Source organism: Panthera onca, chromosome X, assembly GCF_046562875.1.
Source record: "Panthera onca isolate mPanOnc1 chromosome X, mPanOnc1 haplotype 2, whole genome shotgun sequence".
In the NCBI taxonomy this organism is placed as follows: Eukaryota; Metazoa; Chordata; class Mammalia; order Carnivora; family Felidae; genus Panthera; species Panthera onca.
In genome coordinates this window covers 27,513,550-27,533,276 of record NC_138357.1, presented here as the reverse complement: position 1 = coordinate 27,533,276, position 19,727 = coordinate 27,513,550, and the positions used below count along the sequence as shown (strand labels likewise).

At 36.9% G+C, this 19,727-nt stretch overlaps 1 protein-coding gene and 1 pseudogene across 8 annotated transcripts in view; one reads left to right on the top strand and one right to left on the bottom strand.

The window, feature by feature from the left end:
- Window positions 1-19,727, top strand: part of STAG2 (STAG2 cohesin complex component) — a 139,282-nt gene that overhangs the window by 37,521 nt on the left and 82,034 nt on the right. For all 8 annotated transcript variants that reach the window (XM_081793149.1, XM_081793153.1, XM_081793146.1 and 5 more), the window contains 2 exons: window positions 13,671-13,814; window positions 17,871-17,949. In XM_081793149.1, the coding sequence (XP_081649275.1) occupies window positions 13,771-13,814; window positions 17,871-17,949 (123 nt within the window). In that variant the 5' untranslated portion in view covers window positions 13,671-13,770. The remainder of the gene's footprint in view (window positions 1-13,670; window positions 13,815-17,870; window positions 17,950-19,727) is intronic.
- LOC145713710 (large ribosomal subunit protein eL37-like) lies at window positions 12,738-13,232 on the bottom strand (annotated as a pseudogene).

Sequence of the window (19,727 nt, the reverse complement as noted above, 5' to 3'; positions counted from 1 at the left end):
TAATATCTCTTCTTACTGATCATCTTCATGAGGTATGCTAATGATTAGCTCCCCCCACCAAATTTAATGGAACCACATGCTACATTTTAGGGATCAGTAGTAACTCCTCTAATTCCTAGTATCATCACATGATGCAATTCTAGCATGTTTAGCCCTTGACTGCAGCCTGCTTGATTGCTGCTAGAAGGTTCTTGTCGCTTTTTTCCAGCTTTAAGTTGTGTGCTGTTTTCTTGTGGGAAACTATGAAACTTGTACCATCAAATTTTATAATTAAATTTTTTTTAACATTTATTTATTTTTGAGACAGAGACAGAGCACGAACGGGGGAGGGGCAGAGAGAGAGGGAGACACAGAATCGGAAGCAGACTCCAGGCTCTGAGCCATCAGCCCAGAGCCCGACGCGGGGCTCGAACTCACGGACCGTGAGATCGTGACCTGAGCTGAAGTCGGACGCTCAACCGACTGAGCCACCCAGGCGCCCCTCAAATTTTGAGCAAAGGAGAGAAACATTGAACATTTATTAAATGGGTTTCAATGATCATTTTTATGCTCTGGTTTGTAACTTTAAAAATATAGCTAGGCCTAGCTTACCTTGTTCAGTCTAAGCAAAAAAGTGCTTCCATTTTTTTTTTTTTTAAATCTGGATGTTTCTTTGGGTCTTTTGCCATAAAGTTACACAAGCTTTGGTTCATTTTTTACCATATTAAAGAGACAAAAAAATCTGTTTGCTAAAGCCAAATACTTTGAGTGTAGATATAAATTGTTAGTGTCTTATTTATAAAACTACATTTCAAAAGATGTCAATAGTTAAGGTCTGTAGTATGCTTATTCAGTAGAAAGGTGTTCTCAAGTGTCTGGTGATACAATCTTATGAGACTGTATGATACAAGAGATGCTTACTTGATAAAAGGTTAAAATTTAATTTTATTGTGGTAAAAAACTTAAAATGTACCATCTTCACCTTTTTTTTTGTTTAATTCAAATTTTTTTTTTTTAAGTTTTATAGAGAGTGCAAGCAAGAGAGAGGGGCAGAGGGCGAGAGAGATAATCTTTTTAAAATTTATTTTTATTTTTTGAGAGAGAGCGCAAGTGCACATGCGTGCGTGATTGTGAGCAGGGGAGAGGCAGAGGGAGAGAGAGGGAAAGAATCCTAGGCAAGGCTCCATACTCAGCGCAGAGCCCCATATGGAGCTCTGTCTCACAGCTGTGGGATCATGACCTGAGCGGAAATCAAGAGTCAGACACTCAACTGACTGAGCCACCTAGCCCCGGCCCCCGCCATCTTTACCATTTTTAAGCAGACAGTTCAATTAAATTGACATTGTTGTGTAACAGATTTCTAGAACTTTTTCATCTTGAAACTCTGATTTAATGATACCCATTAAACAACTCTCCTTTTCCCACTCCCTCCACCTCCTGGTAAACACCATTCTACTTTTTGTTTCTTTGATTTGACTACGTTAGATACCTCATCATGTCAGTAGAATCATACAGTATTTGTCTTTTTGTGACTGACCGGCTTATTTCATTTAGCATAGTGTCTTGGAGGCTCATGCATGTTGTAGCATGTGACAAGATTTCCATCCTTGTTAAGGATGGATAATATTCTATTGTATGTATATACCATATTTTATTTATCTGTTCAGCTGTTGATAGACGTGGGCTGCTTCCATCTCTTGGCTATTGGGAATATTGCTGCTGTGAATGTGGGTATGCAAATACCTGAGAACCAGCTTTCAGTTGTTTTGGATATATACCCGAAAGTGGGGATTGCTGGATCATATGGCAGTTCAGTTAAAAATTTGGGGGGAACCTCCACAGTGTTTTGCATAGCACATGCACGGTTGTACAATCTTACCAACAGTGCACAAGTGTTCAGTGTTTTACACATCTTTGTGGACACTTGCTTGCATGTGTATTTTGGTTCTAGCCATCCCAGTGAGTATGAAGTGGTATCTCATTGTGGTTTTGATTTAATTTTGATTTAGATCCTTTGCCCATTTTTTATTTGGGTATTTGAATTTTTGTTGTTGAGTTGCAGGAATTCTTTATATATTCTGGATATTAACCTTTTACCAGATACATGATTTGCAAATATTTTCTCCCATTCTGTAGTTTTTCACTCTGTTGGTTGTGTCCTTTGATGTGTAAAATTTTTGATATTGTCTCATTTGTCTGTTTTTGCTTTCGTTACCTGTTTTTGGTCTCCTATCCAAGAAATCATTGCCAAGTTCGGTGTTATGAAGCTTTTCCTCTACATTTTCTTGTAGGAATTTTATAGTTTTAGGTCCTACATTTAGGTCTTTAACCTGTTTTTAATGAAATTTTTTTATATGGTGTGAGATAATGAATGGTTCAACTTCACATCTTTTGCGTGTGGATATCCAGTTTCCCCAGCACCATTTGTTGAAGAGACTGTCATTTCCCTATTGAGTGGTCTTCATACTTCTGTCAAAAATAATTTGAACGTGTATGCAAGGGTTTATTTCTGATCTCTCCGTTCTGTTCTGTTGGTCTTTATGTCTGTCTGTGTTTATGGTAGTACAACACTGTTTTGATTACTGTAGCTTTGTGATATGTTTTGAAAGCAGGAAGTGTGATTCCTCCAACTTTCTTTTATTCTAAATTGTTTTGGTTATTTGGAGTCCCTTGAATTTTATGATGATTTTTTCTGTTTTCTGGAAAAAAAAATGCTCTTGGGATTTTGATAGCAATTTCATTGAATCTGTGGATTGTTTTGGGTAGTATGGACATCTTAAATGATAATACGTCTTCCAATCAATTTACATAGGTATCTTGTGACTTATTTGTGCCTTCTTTAATTTCTTTTTATTTTCTCTAAGACCTTAAGTAATTTCTACACCCAATGTGGGGCTTGAACTCATATCCATGAGACCAAAAGCCACATGCTCCACCGACTGATCCAGTCAGATGCCCCAAGTGTCCTCTTTAATTTCATCCAGCAATATTTTGTAATTTTCAGTGTATAAGTATTCTACCTCCTTGGTTAGGTTTATTCCTAAGAAGTTTTTTCTTTCGATGCAATTGTAAATAAACTTATTTTCTTAGTTTCCCTTATTGGATTGTTCATTGTTGGTGTATAGAAGCAACAACTGATTTTTTTTAAGTTTTTATTTATTTTGAGATAGAGAGACCGTGTGTGTGCACACAAGCGGGAGGGGGAGAGGGAAGGAGAGACAGAATCCCAAGCAGGCTCTGCACCACCAGCGCAGGGCTAGATGTGGGGCTCAAACGCGTGAACCGTGAGATCATGACCTGATCCGAGATCAAGAGTCTGACCCTTAACCACTGAGACACCCAGGCATGCCGAAGCACAGCTGATTTTGTGTGTTGACTTTGTATCCTGCAGCTTTGCTGAATTTGTTCATTCTAACAGGTGTGTGTGTGTGTGTGTGTGTGTGTGTGTGTGTGTGTTTGTGAATTTTTCGAGTTTTCTACATCCAGGATCATATCTGAAAACAGATAATTTTACTTTTATAATTTGGGTGTCTTTTATTTTTCTTGTTTTTCATTTTCATTAAAATTTTTTAATGTTTATTTATTTTTGAGAAAGATGGAGAAATAGTGAGCAGAGGAGGGGCAGAGAGAGAAGGAGACACAGAATCTGTAGCAGGCTCCAGGCTCTGAGCTGTCAGCACAGAGTCCAATGTGGGGCTTGAACCCACGAACCGTGAGATCATGACCTGAGCAGATGTCTGATGCTGTCCTTAACTGACTGAGCCACCCAGGTGCCCTTAATTGCTTTTTAAAAAATGTTTATTTTTGAGAGAAAGAAAACAAGTGGGGAAGGGGCAAAGAGAGGAGGACAGAATCTGAAGCAGGTTGCACACTGACCGCAGACAGTCCGATGTGGGGCTAGAACTCATGAACTGTGAGATTATGACCTGAGCCCAGGTCTGACATTTTAACAGTCGGAGCCACCCAGACACGCACCCCTCTTGCTTAATTGTTTTGGGTAGGACTGCTGATACTATGTTGCATAGAAGTGGGGAGAGTGGGCATCCTTGCTTCATTCCTGATCTTTTTCTTTTTTCCAATGTTTATTTTTGAGAGACAGAGACAGAGCATGAGTGGGGGAGGGGCAGAGAGAGAGGGAGACACAGAATCTGAAGAATCTGAAGCAGGCTCCAGGCTCCGAGCTGTTGGCACAGAGCTCGACAGGAGGCTCGAACTGTGAGATCATGACCTGAGTCAAAGTTTGACGCTTATCTGATTGAGCCACTCAGGCCCGCCCCCCCCCCCCCCCCCCCCCCCCCGCCTCATTCCTGATCTTAAAGGGAAAGTTTCAGTCTTTAACAGTAGGATATTAGCTGTGGGCTTTTCATTAGTGGCCTTTGTTTTGTTGACTTTCCTTCTATTCCTAGTTTGTTGAGTGTTTTTATCATGAAAATGTGTTGAATTTTATCAAATGCTTTTTCTGCATCAGTTGAGATGATTATGAATTTTTTTGTCCTTCATTCAGTTTGGTGCATTGCAATGATTGATTTTCATATGTTGCACCAGCCTTGCATTCTAGGAATAAATCCCATTTGGTTATGGTGTATACTATGTTTAAGGTGCTATTGAATTTGGTTTGCTAGTTAAGGATTTCTGTATTGGTGTTCATCAGGGATGTTGGTCTGAGGGTTTTCGTAGTGTCTGTCTGGCTTAATTTAACTTTTAAAATGTCACTGACATGTTTTAATCTTTAGGAAAGTTTAAGGTTAGAATTTAAATAAATTTAGTTTACATATGTATGACTCTTCTGTTATTGTCATTGTGTAGAATTAACAAATGAAGAACCAACCTCTTAAATCTGAAATAAGAAATGGAGAGTATCCATACTGGTTTATAAACTTCATTGTGAAAGCATATTTGATTTCTGAACTTCCAATATAAATATAATTCAAGCCTATGAATTGTATACTGTGGGTGTTAGTAGAAAGGTTAGCAGTTTATATCAAGTGGATGCTAATGCTAGGTATTTTAACAGGTTGTTATCTAACCAGAAGTAGAAGGCACAAAAAATATTAAATATGTAGCTTGTATGTTGTGTTTCCTGGTCATACTAAAATGACAATATTTTTGTGCTTACTAGTAGTAACTGAAAATATACACTTTAGATTAAAATTTCCCATTATCCTCTATAAAGTGGTTTTGCTTGTTTACACTTTGCTTTTATTGTTGTTTGTTAACTGAATTGTTATCTTAGTGACAGTTGTATCTCCCTATTCCTGTGACTTATTAATAAACACTCAGTATTTCATTTAGATACTTTTTGTACTACCTTGAATAAATAAATGAAAGTTTTGATATAATCCGAGAATATGTGAGATAAAAATGTGGATTTCCCTTGAAATCCAGGTAGGATTATCCTTATTTTCATTTACTTTGCTATCACATCTGCTTTGCTATCTGTTGCTTGAAATCTGCCAGTGAGCTAGTGGTGCCCAATGTGAAGTGGGTTTGATGGTGATAATACTGTGCTTATACTGTATACCATTTATAAGTATTTACACATGAATTTAGCTCATGGTTGTAAATTTGGTTTTCAGATCTAGATATTCATTTATATCAGCTAATTGGGTCTCACCTTTGAAATGTTGATAGCCACTACACCCAGTTGTAATTATCTCTGTTTATTCATGATGTCTTAACATACAGAAAGTTCTGTCAGTGGGGGCACGTATATATTTTTAAATTAACTCAGTGTCGAAAGGTAGGTATGGTATTCTGGTATAAGTTAGATGAAGAGTGAGCATCGATAGTATTTTTAAAAATTACTCATGATTTAGCTATTGACCTTGGCAGACTGAGATAAGAGTTTAAGGTGATAGTTTATGGTAAAACAAATATTCTGTCTGTTTTGATGTTTAGCTTGATATTTATTTTGATATTTATCTGTTTTGATATTTATTTATAAAAGTCAACTGCAGCTTGTTAGGACACACTGGGGAATCAGCAGACTTGGAATTAGATAGTTGATACATGTCCAGTATATCAGGTATGATATGATATCCAGTGTCTAGCAGCAGCCAGTGCCGGTATGGTAGACAGATGGGAGGACGATGTGGCATTCAGATTAGGGCATCTGGAGAGACACAGAGATGCTGTTTTTAGGGTGGGTTTTGGGCAGGAATCCAGTTCATGGGATGGGGTTGGTAGATAATTTATAGCAAGAACAAAGCAGGGTATTGATCCTGGGATGACTCAGACACAGGGTACAACTGAGTACAGGGTGAAAGAGTAGTGGGTCTGCAGGAATAAAGCAGAAGCTTTTTCTTATCTTCCTCCCCTTCCCCTGCCAACACCCCCCCTCCCCCAACTGGTAGTACTCATTTGTTGCAAAGTTGAGGAGTGGCATGCTAGATTTTCTACAGAAATCGGAATCGATGGCCAAGATCTGGGGCAAGCAGAATATGTAGGTTGGGCCAGGTGATTCTAATTGTGTTTAGCACTGGAGTCGTATTTGGAAGGTATTGGGGAATGTGGGTAGACAAGGAAACTAGCAAGATTGCTGAGCACCTACTATCACATACTTAAAAATAGGAGGGGAACAGGTGGATGTTTCCAGTTCTGTCTGGCTTTAGTTTCTGGCAATGTGTAGTGATAGCATATCTGTGTAGACTGTGCCCCAGCTTGCTCCTTCCCCTCTTCCTGAAGTAGAAGTTGTTTCTGAAGTGTCGTGGCATTGTGTTCAGTTTGTCTACTTATTTGAGAAAGTCCTTTTACTTCTGGCCTCCCTCTTTCCTTCTGTATGTTGTTTTTTAAGTTTGTAAGGGCAGATACTTGACCTATCGTACAGTTAATTAGGAAATGTAGGTGGGGTCATTAATTCTCTGAAGTGCCCAGATTTCTTCTAGTCCTACCATTTCCAGATTACCTTTTCCTGTGCTAAAGCAGGTGCTTTCACTAGAAATTCTTAAGGACTCCATCCAGGTTTATGGAAACGAAAATATATTTGCAAATGATACACGTGGTAGCTACGATATGAGTATGCTATCAAGAAATGTTTTGGTTGAAGTTTTGTTACTGGTCTGGGTGTGCATGATCATTGCTTGATTTGTCATTCTTTACACCTTGTCATCTCCTTAGAAGACTATAGCAGAAATTGGGGAGATAAACAGAGGGAAGAAAAACATCTTTTTGAGCAAGGAGAAATCTTTTTTTAAGAAGGTTATTAATCATTAAAGGGACAGTAGATTTTCTTCTTTTGAAGGTAAGTATTTACGATTAGCAGTTTTTTGGTGAGCTTTTCATTTCTTGCCCTGTGTACTCAAAGTTGCCACGTATCATTTGACATAAGGACTGATAATAACTTTCCTATTTTGGTTAAGTGTTCTGCTGCAGGAACTAGTTTACCTTTTAACATTCATGACCTCAACCTAAATGATAGACTCCTGCCAGTTGGCTTCTAAGAAAGTAGATAGGCCAATAAAAGCATACCTATGTTCATAAAGTTTTTGGGGGTGCCTGGGTGGCTCAATTGGTTAAGCGTCGGACTCTTGATTTTGGCTTGGGCCATGATCTCATGGTTTGAGTTTCAGCCCTGTGTGGGGGCTCCACCCTGGCAGTTCGGACCCTGCTTGGGATCATCTTTCTGCCTCTCTCTTTGCCGCATCCCCCCTCAAAATAAATACATCAACTTTAAAAAAATGTACAAAAAGTTTTTGTTCCCTGCTAACCTTGAGTAGATGAACATGGTAATGATCATTTTATGTGAGCGCTTGGATGGCTCGGTTGGTGGAGCATGCGACTCTTGATCTCAGGGGTCGTGAATTTGAGCCCCACATCGGGAGTAGAGATTACTTTTTAAAAAAGATCATTTTGTGATAGAACTCGGATTTTTGTAAATACTTTGAGATTATGGACCCGAAATATGAATAAATCAGCAGAGATAGTTTCGTAATTCCTCAGATAGTTCAGATTTTAAAAGATGACATTAAAAAAATACATCTCCACCTACATAATTTACTTTTTCCATACTAACAATAAAATTGTGAGTTAAAAATGTGAAAATCACCTATATTGTCACCATCCTGATGGTTTTTTTGAATGTTTATTTTTTTTGAGAGCGGGAGTGTGCCTGCACACCTGCACAGCACAGGCAAGGGAGTAGCAGAACATGGAGAGAGAATCCCAAGCAGGTTCCCCACTGTTGGGGCAGAGCCCAGAGCTGTCAGTGCAGAGCCTGACACAGGGCTCAAGCTCACGAACTGTGAGATCATGACCTGAGCCAGAATCAAGAGTGGGATGCTTAACCAACTGAACCACAGGCATCCCACCACCCTATGTTAACTGTTCTCCTTTGCTGCTGCTTTTTTGTTGTTAATATTGCATCCATTGATAGAGGGCTTTGATGTATCAAACTTTACCCATGTTGCTACACAGTCATCATAAATAGTTGTAGAGAATGAATGGTATATTATTTGTGTTTCTGTACCGTAAGTTAATAAATGGCTGGACATTTAGGTTGTTCCTACTTTTAAGTGTTTATATTATAGTGATGGTGGCATTTCAGAGGGTTATATGTATTTCTTAGATGTGATTCTTAGAGAAGGATGTAATCCTTTTGAGAAGAGTGTTAAGATAATAGATTAGCATGTTTGTATGTGCTGAATTTGCTGGCCTTTAGCAGCTGAATGTTTCTCCATTTTTAGGGACATAACACACGTAGTCATTTTAAATGCTCCCCTCACTCCCTAACAATATGTGGATTCTGAGGGACCTTGTTAGTGATGGCTCTCTGTTTTGGAGCTTTTTACTTTCTGTTTTGAGACCACTTGGGATTTGAGTTAAAAGAAATTTGAAACAATTCTTTTACCAAAAAATCAAAATTACTCTAAGATTTTTAAACAATATCATAGGAAAACATGTTTTTTGTATATTTTTACTTTTTTGGGGGGTAATTTTAATGAATTTATTAGCAGGTGATTCAAAGTTAATTATGCAAACATAATGACATTTTTTATATATTTGTGTTTGTATGTTCTAGTTATAGGAGTCTAACAGGTTTTCACAAGTGAGGGAAGATTTTGTTATTGAGTGAATTTAACATGGAATGTAAATTTTGAATAATAGGCCATAAACATGTATTTATTATAGATAACTTGAAAAAGCTATGGTGATCAAGTTTTAGCTTTTAGATCTTTGTTTATATCAAAAGAAGTGTTGCTGAGAGCATTTACTTGAATTTAATGTATAGAATTGAAAATATATAATCACCTATTACCTTTTATTCTAATAATTATGTGTGAATGTATTTAACAAACCTTTAATGGCAGTATACTAATACACTTGAGCTTAAGGAAATGGTTTTACTTTAGAGTATATTCAAACTGTCTACAAATGTGTTACTTAGTTTTCTACAGTAAGGAGAAACAAACTAATTGTTATTATATGTATTTTTTTCTTAAAAGGAACATAGTGATTAAGAGCTAAAGCAAATTTCATTTCTGTGCATTATCTTCCAAAGCTTTTGGAATGTTAACTCTTTTATAGTAGTTGCAGAGAATTTGTACATGTGCTAAGAATCAGTTTTTCCTTGACACTAGGTGAGAGCTCCACCTTGTGATCTTTGAGCATATTTTTTAAAAAATTAGTAACCTATAGTAGTCCAGAAGTGGTGTGATACGTTTGATCATCAGACTCTTAATTTTATTTGAGCATTACATATTCTTACAGTTTTGGGTTTTCCAACCTGGGACAAATGTTATTAAGTATATTTAAAGACTTTGTTTATAAGTTTTTTAATGTAAGTCTTTGGGGGAAGCAACTGTATTTATATACAGCTGTAGACATTTAAAATAAAAAAATTTATAGCGCTTTCTACAGATAAAAGTTTATATTCTTAAAAAAACCCAGTGCTAATTTACCCCTTGATTCCCCCTCCCCTTAAAGAAGTACAAAGCAGCTTTAATATATATAATGTTTTGAGCTATGAAGAACTGTTTTGGTGGCAAATTGGTTATTTAGATAGTGATTAAAATAGCAAAAACTCAGATACAGGCAATTTGGTATTTATGCTTAATAATATTAGGTGGCAGTATAGATAGGTGCCTTCTTGTAGAAATATATTTTCATGTTTATTGGTACAGGTAGTTCCATAAGGGTAAGGATCTCTCCTGTTCACCACTGTGCGCCCCAGTGCGCAGCACTGCATTTGGCACATGGTATAGATACCTTTAATTGGTTGGATGGATTTTTAATAATTAGAAACTTATTAGAACAAATATTTAACCAGGATAGGGAGTTGGCGAGTTTAATAATTTTTTTCTAAATCTATTAGACCGTGTCATGGTATTTCTTTTTAAAATACAACTTGTAGGGGCGCCTGGGTGGCTTAGTCGGTTTAGCATCCAACTTCAGCTCAGGTCATGATCTCATGGTTTGGAAGTTCGAGCCTCGCATCTGGCTCTGTGCTGTGTTGACAGCTCAGAGCCTGGAGCCTGCTTCAGATTTTGTGTCTGTCTTGTCTGTCTGTCTGTCTGTCTCTCTCTCTCTCTCTCTCTCTGCCCCTTCCCTGCTCGTGCGCTCTCTCTCCCTCCTTCCTTCCCTCCCTCCCTCTCTCTCTCTCTCTCAAAAATAAACATTAAAAAATTTTTTAAATACAATTTGTCTGAGAGACTTAACATCTTCATAAATTCCATTTTTCCTTAGTGTTTGCTGTGGTTTCTAATTACCAAATCCATGTTAGTATAGCCCTGTATACTGAACAAATTAATTTGACCTGGCAGAACTTGTACACTAGAAATTTGTGCTATTTAGAGGAATGTGGTAAGTGTATCATATAATGCTTATTTTATTTAGTGTTCTCTGCTTTTCAGAGCTGATGCATTCTTTATGTCCCTTAGGAGAATATATTTATGAACTACTTTTAAAAACTGTGTATTTAAGGAATGCAGCAAGTTTGGTTTTATAAAGTGCTTGGGGGAGGGCTGAGGACATTGCAGGTAGGCAGACAGAACAAGCACTTCATTTCCATCTTGCCATCTAGATTGCCTGGTTAGTGTTGGTTGGAACTTATTAGCTCTATACTTCTCCAACTCCTTTCTAAAAAACAAAATTGTTTCTTAAGAAGTAATTTTTTTTTTTTTAATAAGTTGGGATTTTTAGGAGGCTAGAGTGCATCCTACGTGTGATGGCAAGCATCAGAGTTCTGGTGTGCTACTTAGATAATTCCTTAGGTTACAATAAGAATAAAACCAGATTAACAATTTAGTGGTTTTAGAGGAGAACAATCCTGGGACCATGACTTAGTGCAATGAGAAGACCATACTAACGGTCATACCCAAATAAAGATTTTACAATATGAGTACTCTTCAGAAAAAAAGATCAACTCAAAGTGGCAGTATAGACAACCCCTGATTATTCAGGGCTTGATTTGTGGATTACTCATTCTTCTTGTTTCTCTTATTACCTCATTATTTTGCTGTTCATAGTAGCTTCATTAGAGTGAGCTAGGAAATGTAGTGTTTTGAATTTCTATTAATTGCATATTACTAGCTATTTATGATTTTTAGAGACTTAATGGAAAAAAATGGGGCACCTGGCTGGCTCGGTTGGCAGAACATGCGACTGTTGATCTCAGGGTTTCAACCCCACTTTGGGTGTAGAGATTACTTTAAAAAAATCTTAAAATTAATGGAAAAATTGAATTATCAGTTTCTTGTATAATGTATTTATTGGGAGAGATCATTAGAAGTTAATCAGTATGCAATATTTTAGCATTATTATTTTTGGGGAGCATAGAGAGTGCATGTGTGCGTGCGAGCGGGGGAAGGGCAGAGAGAGGAGAGAGAAAATCCCAAGCAGGCTTCATGCTCAACACAGAGCTCAATGCGGGACTGAATCTCACAACCGTGGGATGGTGACCTGAGCCAAAACCCACAGGTGGACACTTAACAGACTGAGTCATCCAGGTGCCCCATAATGTTTATTATTAATTAGATATATTTAGTCTTATCTGCTTTTTCTTTAGGTGGCCATCAAGTACTAGATTCACATGGAAATAAAAGAAAAACATAAGAAAATTATAAAAGAAAGTTACACACAAGATTAAGAGCTTCAGACCCAGCCTATTTTTTCTTTCTTGTTACAGACAGACTTGTCATTTACTTTTAGATCATTTTCTCATTTAGGATCTGCATCTTTGACCTTCAAAATTAGAAATAATATCCTTCCTATGGCCAAACTAATCTTATTTTGGTCACAAATGGCATCATCTGTTGTCTACATGACATTATTGGTATTTAAATTGATTGTAAGTTCCTTGAGGGAATAGATCAGAGCTAACATTTTTTCCCCTTCTCTTTTCAACACAGTGTGGTATTATCATGACATTATTTATTAATAAGCAAGACTTTGGGCTGCTTCTTTTATTATAGAAGAACCTGCCTTTTTTTTTTTTTTTTTTTTTTTAAGGTAGGCTCTATGCCTAACATGGGGCTTGAACTCATGACCCTGAGATCAAGAGTTGCATGCTCTACAGACTAGGCCAGTCCGGCACCCCTGGCTAGCTCCTTTTAACTGTACGGTACATCATCAGCAAAAAGCTGCAGAATTTTTAGGCGTCTTGTATTATGGTTTTAAACTTGTCATAAAGATTTTAGGACCAGTAAAAGAGTCATATCCTGTTCCTAGTTAGGGCATACATCTCTTTAAGCCAGGCTAGAGAATCATAACAAATTTTAATTATTTAAACCAGAACATTTATTTGTAACTAATTATTGAAATCCTTAAGATGAAACAGATGCTGCAGCATCTGCCCTCTTGGGTTTAAGTGTTGTTCTTTCACGGAATCCATGCTGGAATCTGCAGTATACAATTTTTAGGTGCCTCATTTGATCAGTCCCAGTGGTATTTCATCTTTTAGCCTTGGCACTCCAGTTATACTTTCTCTTCCCCTTGGCAGGATTATTTACTACAGGTTGGCTTTTTTTTTTTTAATTTAAATTTCTTAAAAATATGTATTTATTTTTGGGAGACAGAGAGACAGAGTGCAGGCAGGGGAGGAGCAGAGAGAGAGGGAGGCATAGAGCCTGACGTTAGGCTCAAACCCATGAAGCATGGGATCATGACCTGGGCCGAAGTCGGACGCTTAACCTACTGAGCCACCCAGGCGCCCCACCACAGGTTGACTTCTGAAGGTGGTAGGCCGTGGAGCCACGGTGGCGGCACAATGGGGGCGTCTTATTGCCACGCTTTCCAAATGATTACATCCCCTTCATCATCTCGTTTCTGTGCCTGAGACCAAAGAGAGAGAATCATAACAAAATTTAAGAATAATTGTCTGTAATACAGTGTTTTTTCTTTGTAACTGTTGTTGCTACGGTGGGGCTACATCTGTTTATAACAAATCCACATCTAGAAAAAGCAGTCAAATGCAAGGGGAAAAAAATCCTTATTTACTAAAGGACAGTAGCAGGCACTGGGAAATTTAGTTTTTGTTTTGTTTTGTTTTGTTTTGTTTTGTTTTGTTTTGTTTTGTTTTTGTTTGTTTTAAGATTTTAAGTAATCTCTATACCAGAACTTACAACCTGGAGATCAAGAGTTGCATGCTCTACCAACTGAGCCAGCCAGGTGCCCTGGAAATTTAGTTTTTGAGTATGGATATCCTTCCCAATATTTTTCATTTGTTTGTAATAAATATGGCATCCCTTCCCTTAAAGGAATTGTTTGTCTTAGAAGAAAGAAGCAAACCATCATTTTACCCACGTAAATATATGAATATATTTCTGACATTGGGGTGTTCCAGAAGATGATAAAGAAATGATAGCAGCTCCAGAAATACCAACTGATTTTAATCTACTACAGTAAGTATATTATGAAAATTTTTAAATACTTGCTTTTTCCACGAAATGGGAAATATAGTATATTAATTTCAGTTAAAGTTAGTTCAGAAGATCTAACATATAAGATAGAAGATAAGCATGTAACTTTGAAACAGTTTATATGAGTGCTGGTTTGTCTCTGTAACAGCAATTCCATGGTTTTCTGTACTATGTGTTAAATTTATTTTTTAATTTATTATTTTGCCGTGCGATTCTTTGAATCTGTACTTGGTTTTACAGTAGCAAACTGTTTGAGGGAGTGCTGTGAAATTCTTAAAATGTACAGTGTTCTCATTAGTAAGGAATATGTACCACATAGTAGCATTTAGGATATATTATCAGATTTTTGTTATAAAATCCAATGAGAATAGGGTAAAACAAATCTGGGAGGGTAGGATATACTCTTCATATTTTTTTCCAGAAACAAATTACATGCTTAGTGGTCCATAAAGTAACTTCAACGTAGGTATTTTCTTTTACCCTTGTTCTAAAAGCTACCTATACTCCTTATTCAACTTCTATTCTAACTACTTTTTAGTATTTGATGTAGGAAGGAATTTGAGCTACTGTATGTAATAGTAGTTTTCACACTAAGCTGCAGTTTCCTGAGGTGCCTCAGTGAAAAGTGAAACTTTAAACTGCCTTTGGATCCCCTTAACTTTACACACATATACACCATAGTATATTTGCTGTTGGAATTTTTATAAGACTTGATTTGAAAATAGTTTGGTTGCTAAAAATTGTGAAAACATTAGATAGATACCTTTGTACATAATGGTTGCCAGTGTCTACTTTTGATGCTGTATAGATTTCCATGTTTATTTATAAAAATTACAAATTTTTAATTTTAATTTTATTTTAGAGAGAGAAAGGGGGATCACAAGCAGGGGAGAGGGGCAGAGGGAGGGAGAGAGAATCTTAAGCAGGCTCCAGGCTCTGCATGGAGCCAGACTCAGGGCTTCATCCCACAACCGTGGGATCATGACCTGAGCTGAAATCAAGAGTTGGATGCTCAACCGACTGAGCCACCCAGGCGCTCCTAGGTTTTCATTTTTGAAATAACTTTATTATTTTCAGTGGAGACTATGGGGGGTCTACTGGGATGTTGCCAATATTTCAAAGTATGTTTTTTAATGTGACTTCAATCCCAGTGTTTATTAATTGTATTTTAAGATTCTTGAGGGACATTTCTTATTTTTGTTTGAGGGAGGATATGGGATAGTCTTAGGAAAAAATAATTTTTGGTTTGACTATTGTAAAATTAGGAAATTTCTTAAATTGTTAATTAATATTGGAGCCAGTTAAGACTGTATATAGTATAGGGGCATCTGAGTAACTCAGTCGGTTGAGCGTCCGACTTTGGCTCAGGTCATGATCTCGCAGTCTTTAAAGTTCAAGCCCCGGGTCGGGCTCTGTGCTGACAGCTCAGAGCCTGGAGCCTGCTTCGGATTCTGTGCCTCCCTCTCTCTGCCCCTCTCCCACTCCCACTCTCTCTCAAAAATGAGTAAACGTAAAAAAAAATTAAAAAAAAAAAGACTGTTCATATTATAAACTAGACTACTATTAGAATATCTCAAGTAATTAAAGACTGAAATAGGATAATGGATAAGTGGGAATTGTTGTGGAGGTAGAATAGCACTATTTGGTGGGGGATGAGATGGGAGCCAGGGTAAAGAGAAAGGAGTGGGTGGTTCAGTCATATGATAGATGACTCATGAAATTTCAAGCCACTAAAAGGTTAACCTCGTATGCTCCATAAACATACTAGCATAGGCTATTTTACCTAGGATAGGTGGTGGTGTTCTTTTGATCTTAAAAGCAGAGGAAAACACTGGAGGAAGACAGACTTTCAAGAATATTTCTTCTCTGGTTGGGGATATTTTAGACTCTTATCCTGATTACTCCAGATTTCTTCATAAGGTTCTCCAGTTTGTAATCAAACCTCTAGTGGCTCATTCTTTTAGTTGGGATAGCCTGGAGATGAGGATTAGGAGTGTAATTGAGCCTGTGATTACTCTGTGGCCATTGGAATATTGTGAAGACTAGTTATTGTTTGCAGATTTACTGCAGTTCCTGAGCTCTCTAAGAGAGATGGTGTCCCACAGATGTCTTGGGAAGGAAGAAGTATTATTTATATTCAGCAGATCCTTAAAAACATTTTTTTTTTTTTTGCAAGACCATATAGGTATGTGGGGAGAATATTGATGACAACAATCTTCCTAAGATGTAACAGGCATGAGGTTTTCAGGGTTAATATTATAGTAGTCGTTTAGGTTTTGGTGCATTAACTCTGGGAAATGGTATTTATTATAAGCCCTTTCCTCACAGCATTATAGGAGATAGTTAAGATTGCCACTATCTTCAGTACATTGTTTAAATTACTTTGTATCTGAGTGCTATAAATAGTAATTTTTTTCCCTGCTAGCACCTTAACCATTATTATACGTATGTAAAGTATTCCTACCTCATAGCGTCCGGACAACTGGTTATTGTGGCAATAAAAATGGAAATAAAAGAAATCTAGTTAGAGAAGACTAGCTTTAGAAAGATAGCTTTAAATTTTGATTGCATTTATTTTAAGCAAAACTGGTATGAGGTTTACATATTTGGAGTGGCAAACTTTTATCTTGTATGGGTGTGGCTCAATCCTAAAATCCATTATGACCCAAATTCCAAGTATGCCTTGGCTTAAGCATTTAAATGAGATTATGTTACTACTATTTAGATACAGAGACCCATATTTACATATATATGAAGCATTACACATATGTATTTAAATTAGTCTTCTTCCTCATGTGTATGAAAATCCAGATAATACAAAACACCCCACCTTCTCCAAAATAAAGGACTTTACTTCTTGTACGAGAATGAAGAGACTTGAGAGATTTCATTCTTTCTTGCATATACATTGTTTGTAGATGAGAAGATTGAGAGATTGTCACTTAAGATCACACAGTTTCTTAGTACTAGAATCAGTTCTCCTGACTATAGCTTACCACCTCTTTATTTCAAAAAGGATTTTGATCAATTAGCACACCTGTATTTCAAATGGCTTAGTTTGTAAAAATGTTTTATATATACCTTTCAGAAATACATGTTTTGTATAGTTATATTTAGATATACAAATATTTTTTGAGTGAGAGAGGAGTGGTCAGAGGATCCTTAATATTGCTAAAATTCCCTAATATTAAGTTCATCTAGTTCTTAGTGTTAAAATACAGTTTTCTGAGCACAGTGGTGTTTCAATCAGAAAATGAAACCAGCAATTACAATAGAACACAATTCCTAGGGTTAAAATTTTGAGAACCATTGGTTTTGTTTTTGTATTTTGGTTAAAATTAACAAAATAAAAATGTTTAGATATTTGTGTTTTAGATTATTGTTTTTGTAGTTATGTAATTTTATGTTTGGGAATGTGCTGTGGTATGATGCTTTGGGGAAGCATCTTCATTATATTTAATGAATAAGAATTAATTGAAAATAATTAATTGAAAAGAATAAATCAAACCTTTCTGTTAGAAAATATGGCAAAAATTATTAACTCCACCAATGTTTTTTAAAAAAGTTGTATTTATTTTTGAGAGACAGTGCACAAGTGAGGGAGGGGCAGGGAGAGAGTGGGACACGGGATCTGAAGTGGGCTCTGCACTGAGAACATTGAGCCTGAGGTGGGCCTCCAACTCACAAGCTGTGAGATCATGTCTTGAGCTGAAGTCAGATGCTCAACTGACCGAGCCACCTAGGTGCCCTAAATTCCACCTTTATTTCTAAGGAAATGTTTTTGTTGTTTTTTTTAAAGTTTATTTATTTATTTTGAGAGAGAGAGAACATGCGTGCTGGAGGGGCAGAGATGGAGGGAAGGAGAGAATCCCAAACAGGCTCCCTGCTGTCAGCACAGAGCCCGATGTGGGACTCGATCCAACGAACCATGAGATCATGACCTGAGCCGAGATCAAGAGATCAGATACTTAACCAACTGAGCCACCTAGATGCCCCTATAAGGAAAGTTTTAAATAATTGCTTATCTTTCTGTCACAGGGAGTCAGAAACACATTTTTCTTCTGACACAGATTTTGAAGACATTGAAGGAAAAAACCAAAAGCAAGGCAAAGGAAAGGTATGTACAGACTATAACTTTATTTTGGTTCTTAAGGTCATTTGTACACACACACACACACACACACACACACACACACACACACACACACAAATATAGTTTTAGTTGTATCTCAGATATTCTATTTTGTTTTTTTTTTTAATTTATTTATTTTGAAAGAGAGAAAGGCAGGGAGAGAGAATCTCAAGGAGGATCTGCACTGTCAGTGTGGAGTATGATGCAGGGCTTGAACTCATGAGCCATGAGATCATGACCTGAGTCCAACTCAAGAGTCAGACTGACTGACTCTTGCAGCCCCAGTCAGATAGATACTCTCTTTTAAAAATGCTTTTTTCCTGGATTGGTGTGGTAAACCTTCTGAACACATATGGTTTCTTTGGCTTCTAGGTCAAATATCTTTTTTTTGAGAGAGAAAATAAAAAGGGCAGCACAAGCAGGGAAGGGGCAGAGAGAGAGAATGAGAATCCCAAACAGGCTCTGTGCCATCAACGCAGAGCCCGATGCAGGACCTGATCCATGAACCATGGAGCAAGAGTTGGACGCTTAAAATCAAGAGTTGAATGCTTAACTGACTTAGTCACCGAGGTGCCCCTGGGTCAAATATCTTTTGATTATCTATTTCCACTAGTGTAAAGTTGAAATTAATAACACATCATTGTTTCTTTTTTTAAAAAAAATTTATTAAGTTTTTAATTTTAATTCTAGTATAGTTAACATACAGTATTACATTAGTTTTAGGTGTCAGTATAGTGATTCAATAATTTTATACATTACTCAGTGCTTGTCATGGTAAATGTACTCTTTAAACCCCATTGCCTATTTCACCCATCCCTCCACATACCTCCCCTGTGGTAACCATCAGTTTGTTCTCTATAGTTACGAAGAGTCAGTTTCTTGGTTTGTCTCTCTTTTTCATTTGTTCACTTGTTTCTTAAATTCCGTATAGGAGTCAAATCATATGGTATTTGTCTTTCTCTGACAGACTTATTTCACTTAGCATTATACTCTCTAGCTCCATCTATGTTGTTGCAAATGCAAGATTTCATTCTTTTTTATGGCTGAGTAATATTCCATTGTATATACACGCTACATCTTCTTTATCCATTCGTCTATTGATGGACATCTGTTGATGTGCTGCTTCCATAATTTGGCTATTGCAAATAGTAGTAAACATAGAGGTGCATATATTGTTTTGAATTAGTGTTTTTGTGTTCTTTGGGTAAGTACCCAAATCGTTAGTGTGATTACTGGATCATAGGGTAGATCTAGCTTTAGTTTTTTGAGAAACTTACATACTGTTTTCCACAGTGGCTGCACCAGTTTGCCTTCCCACCAACAGTACACGAGGGCTCCTTTTTCTGTACATCCTTGCCAACACTTGTTTCCATTTCTCATAGATTCTTTTGTAAAGCACAGTATGCTAAACACAATGTAATATTTTGTTGGCTTTACACATGAGTAGTCAAATATAAAGCAAAGCAATAATAAGATGTCCTATTCTAAAGATGTAACCTATAACCAGTTCAAGTCTAATAGGTTACAGTTGACAAGAGTTTCACTTTTTATAAATAATGCCAAGGATAAAAACTAACAAAGTAAGGTTCTGAGTCAATAGAATGCAAGTTTAGAATATGAGTAGTTAGCCTGAGAGCTCTGGACAACTTGGTGAATGGGTGAATTATTTTGATGATTTGGAAAGTACACTTGACCCTGTGCATGTGTGTGAATACATTGTACAAAAGCTGATTCATTTTTGTTAACCATTTTCTTTCCCAAAA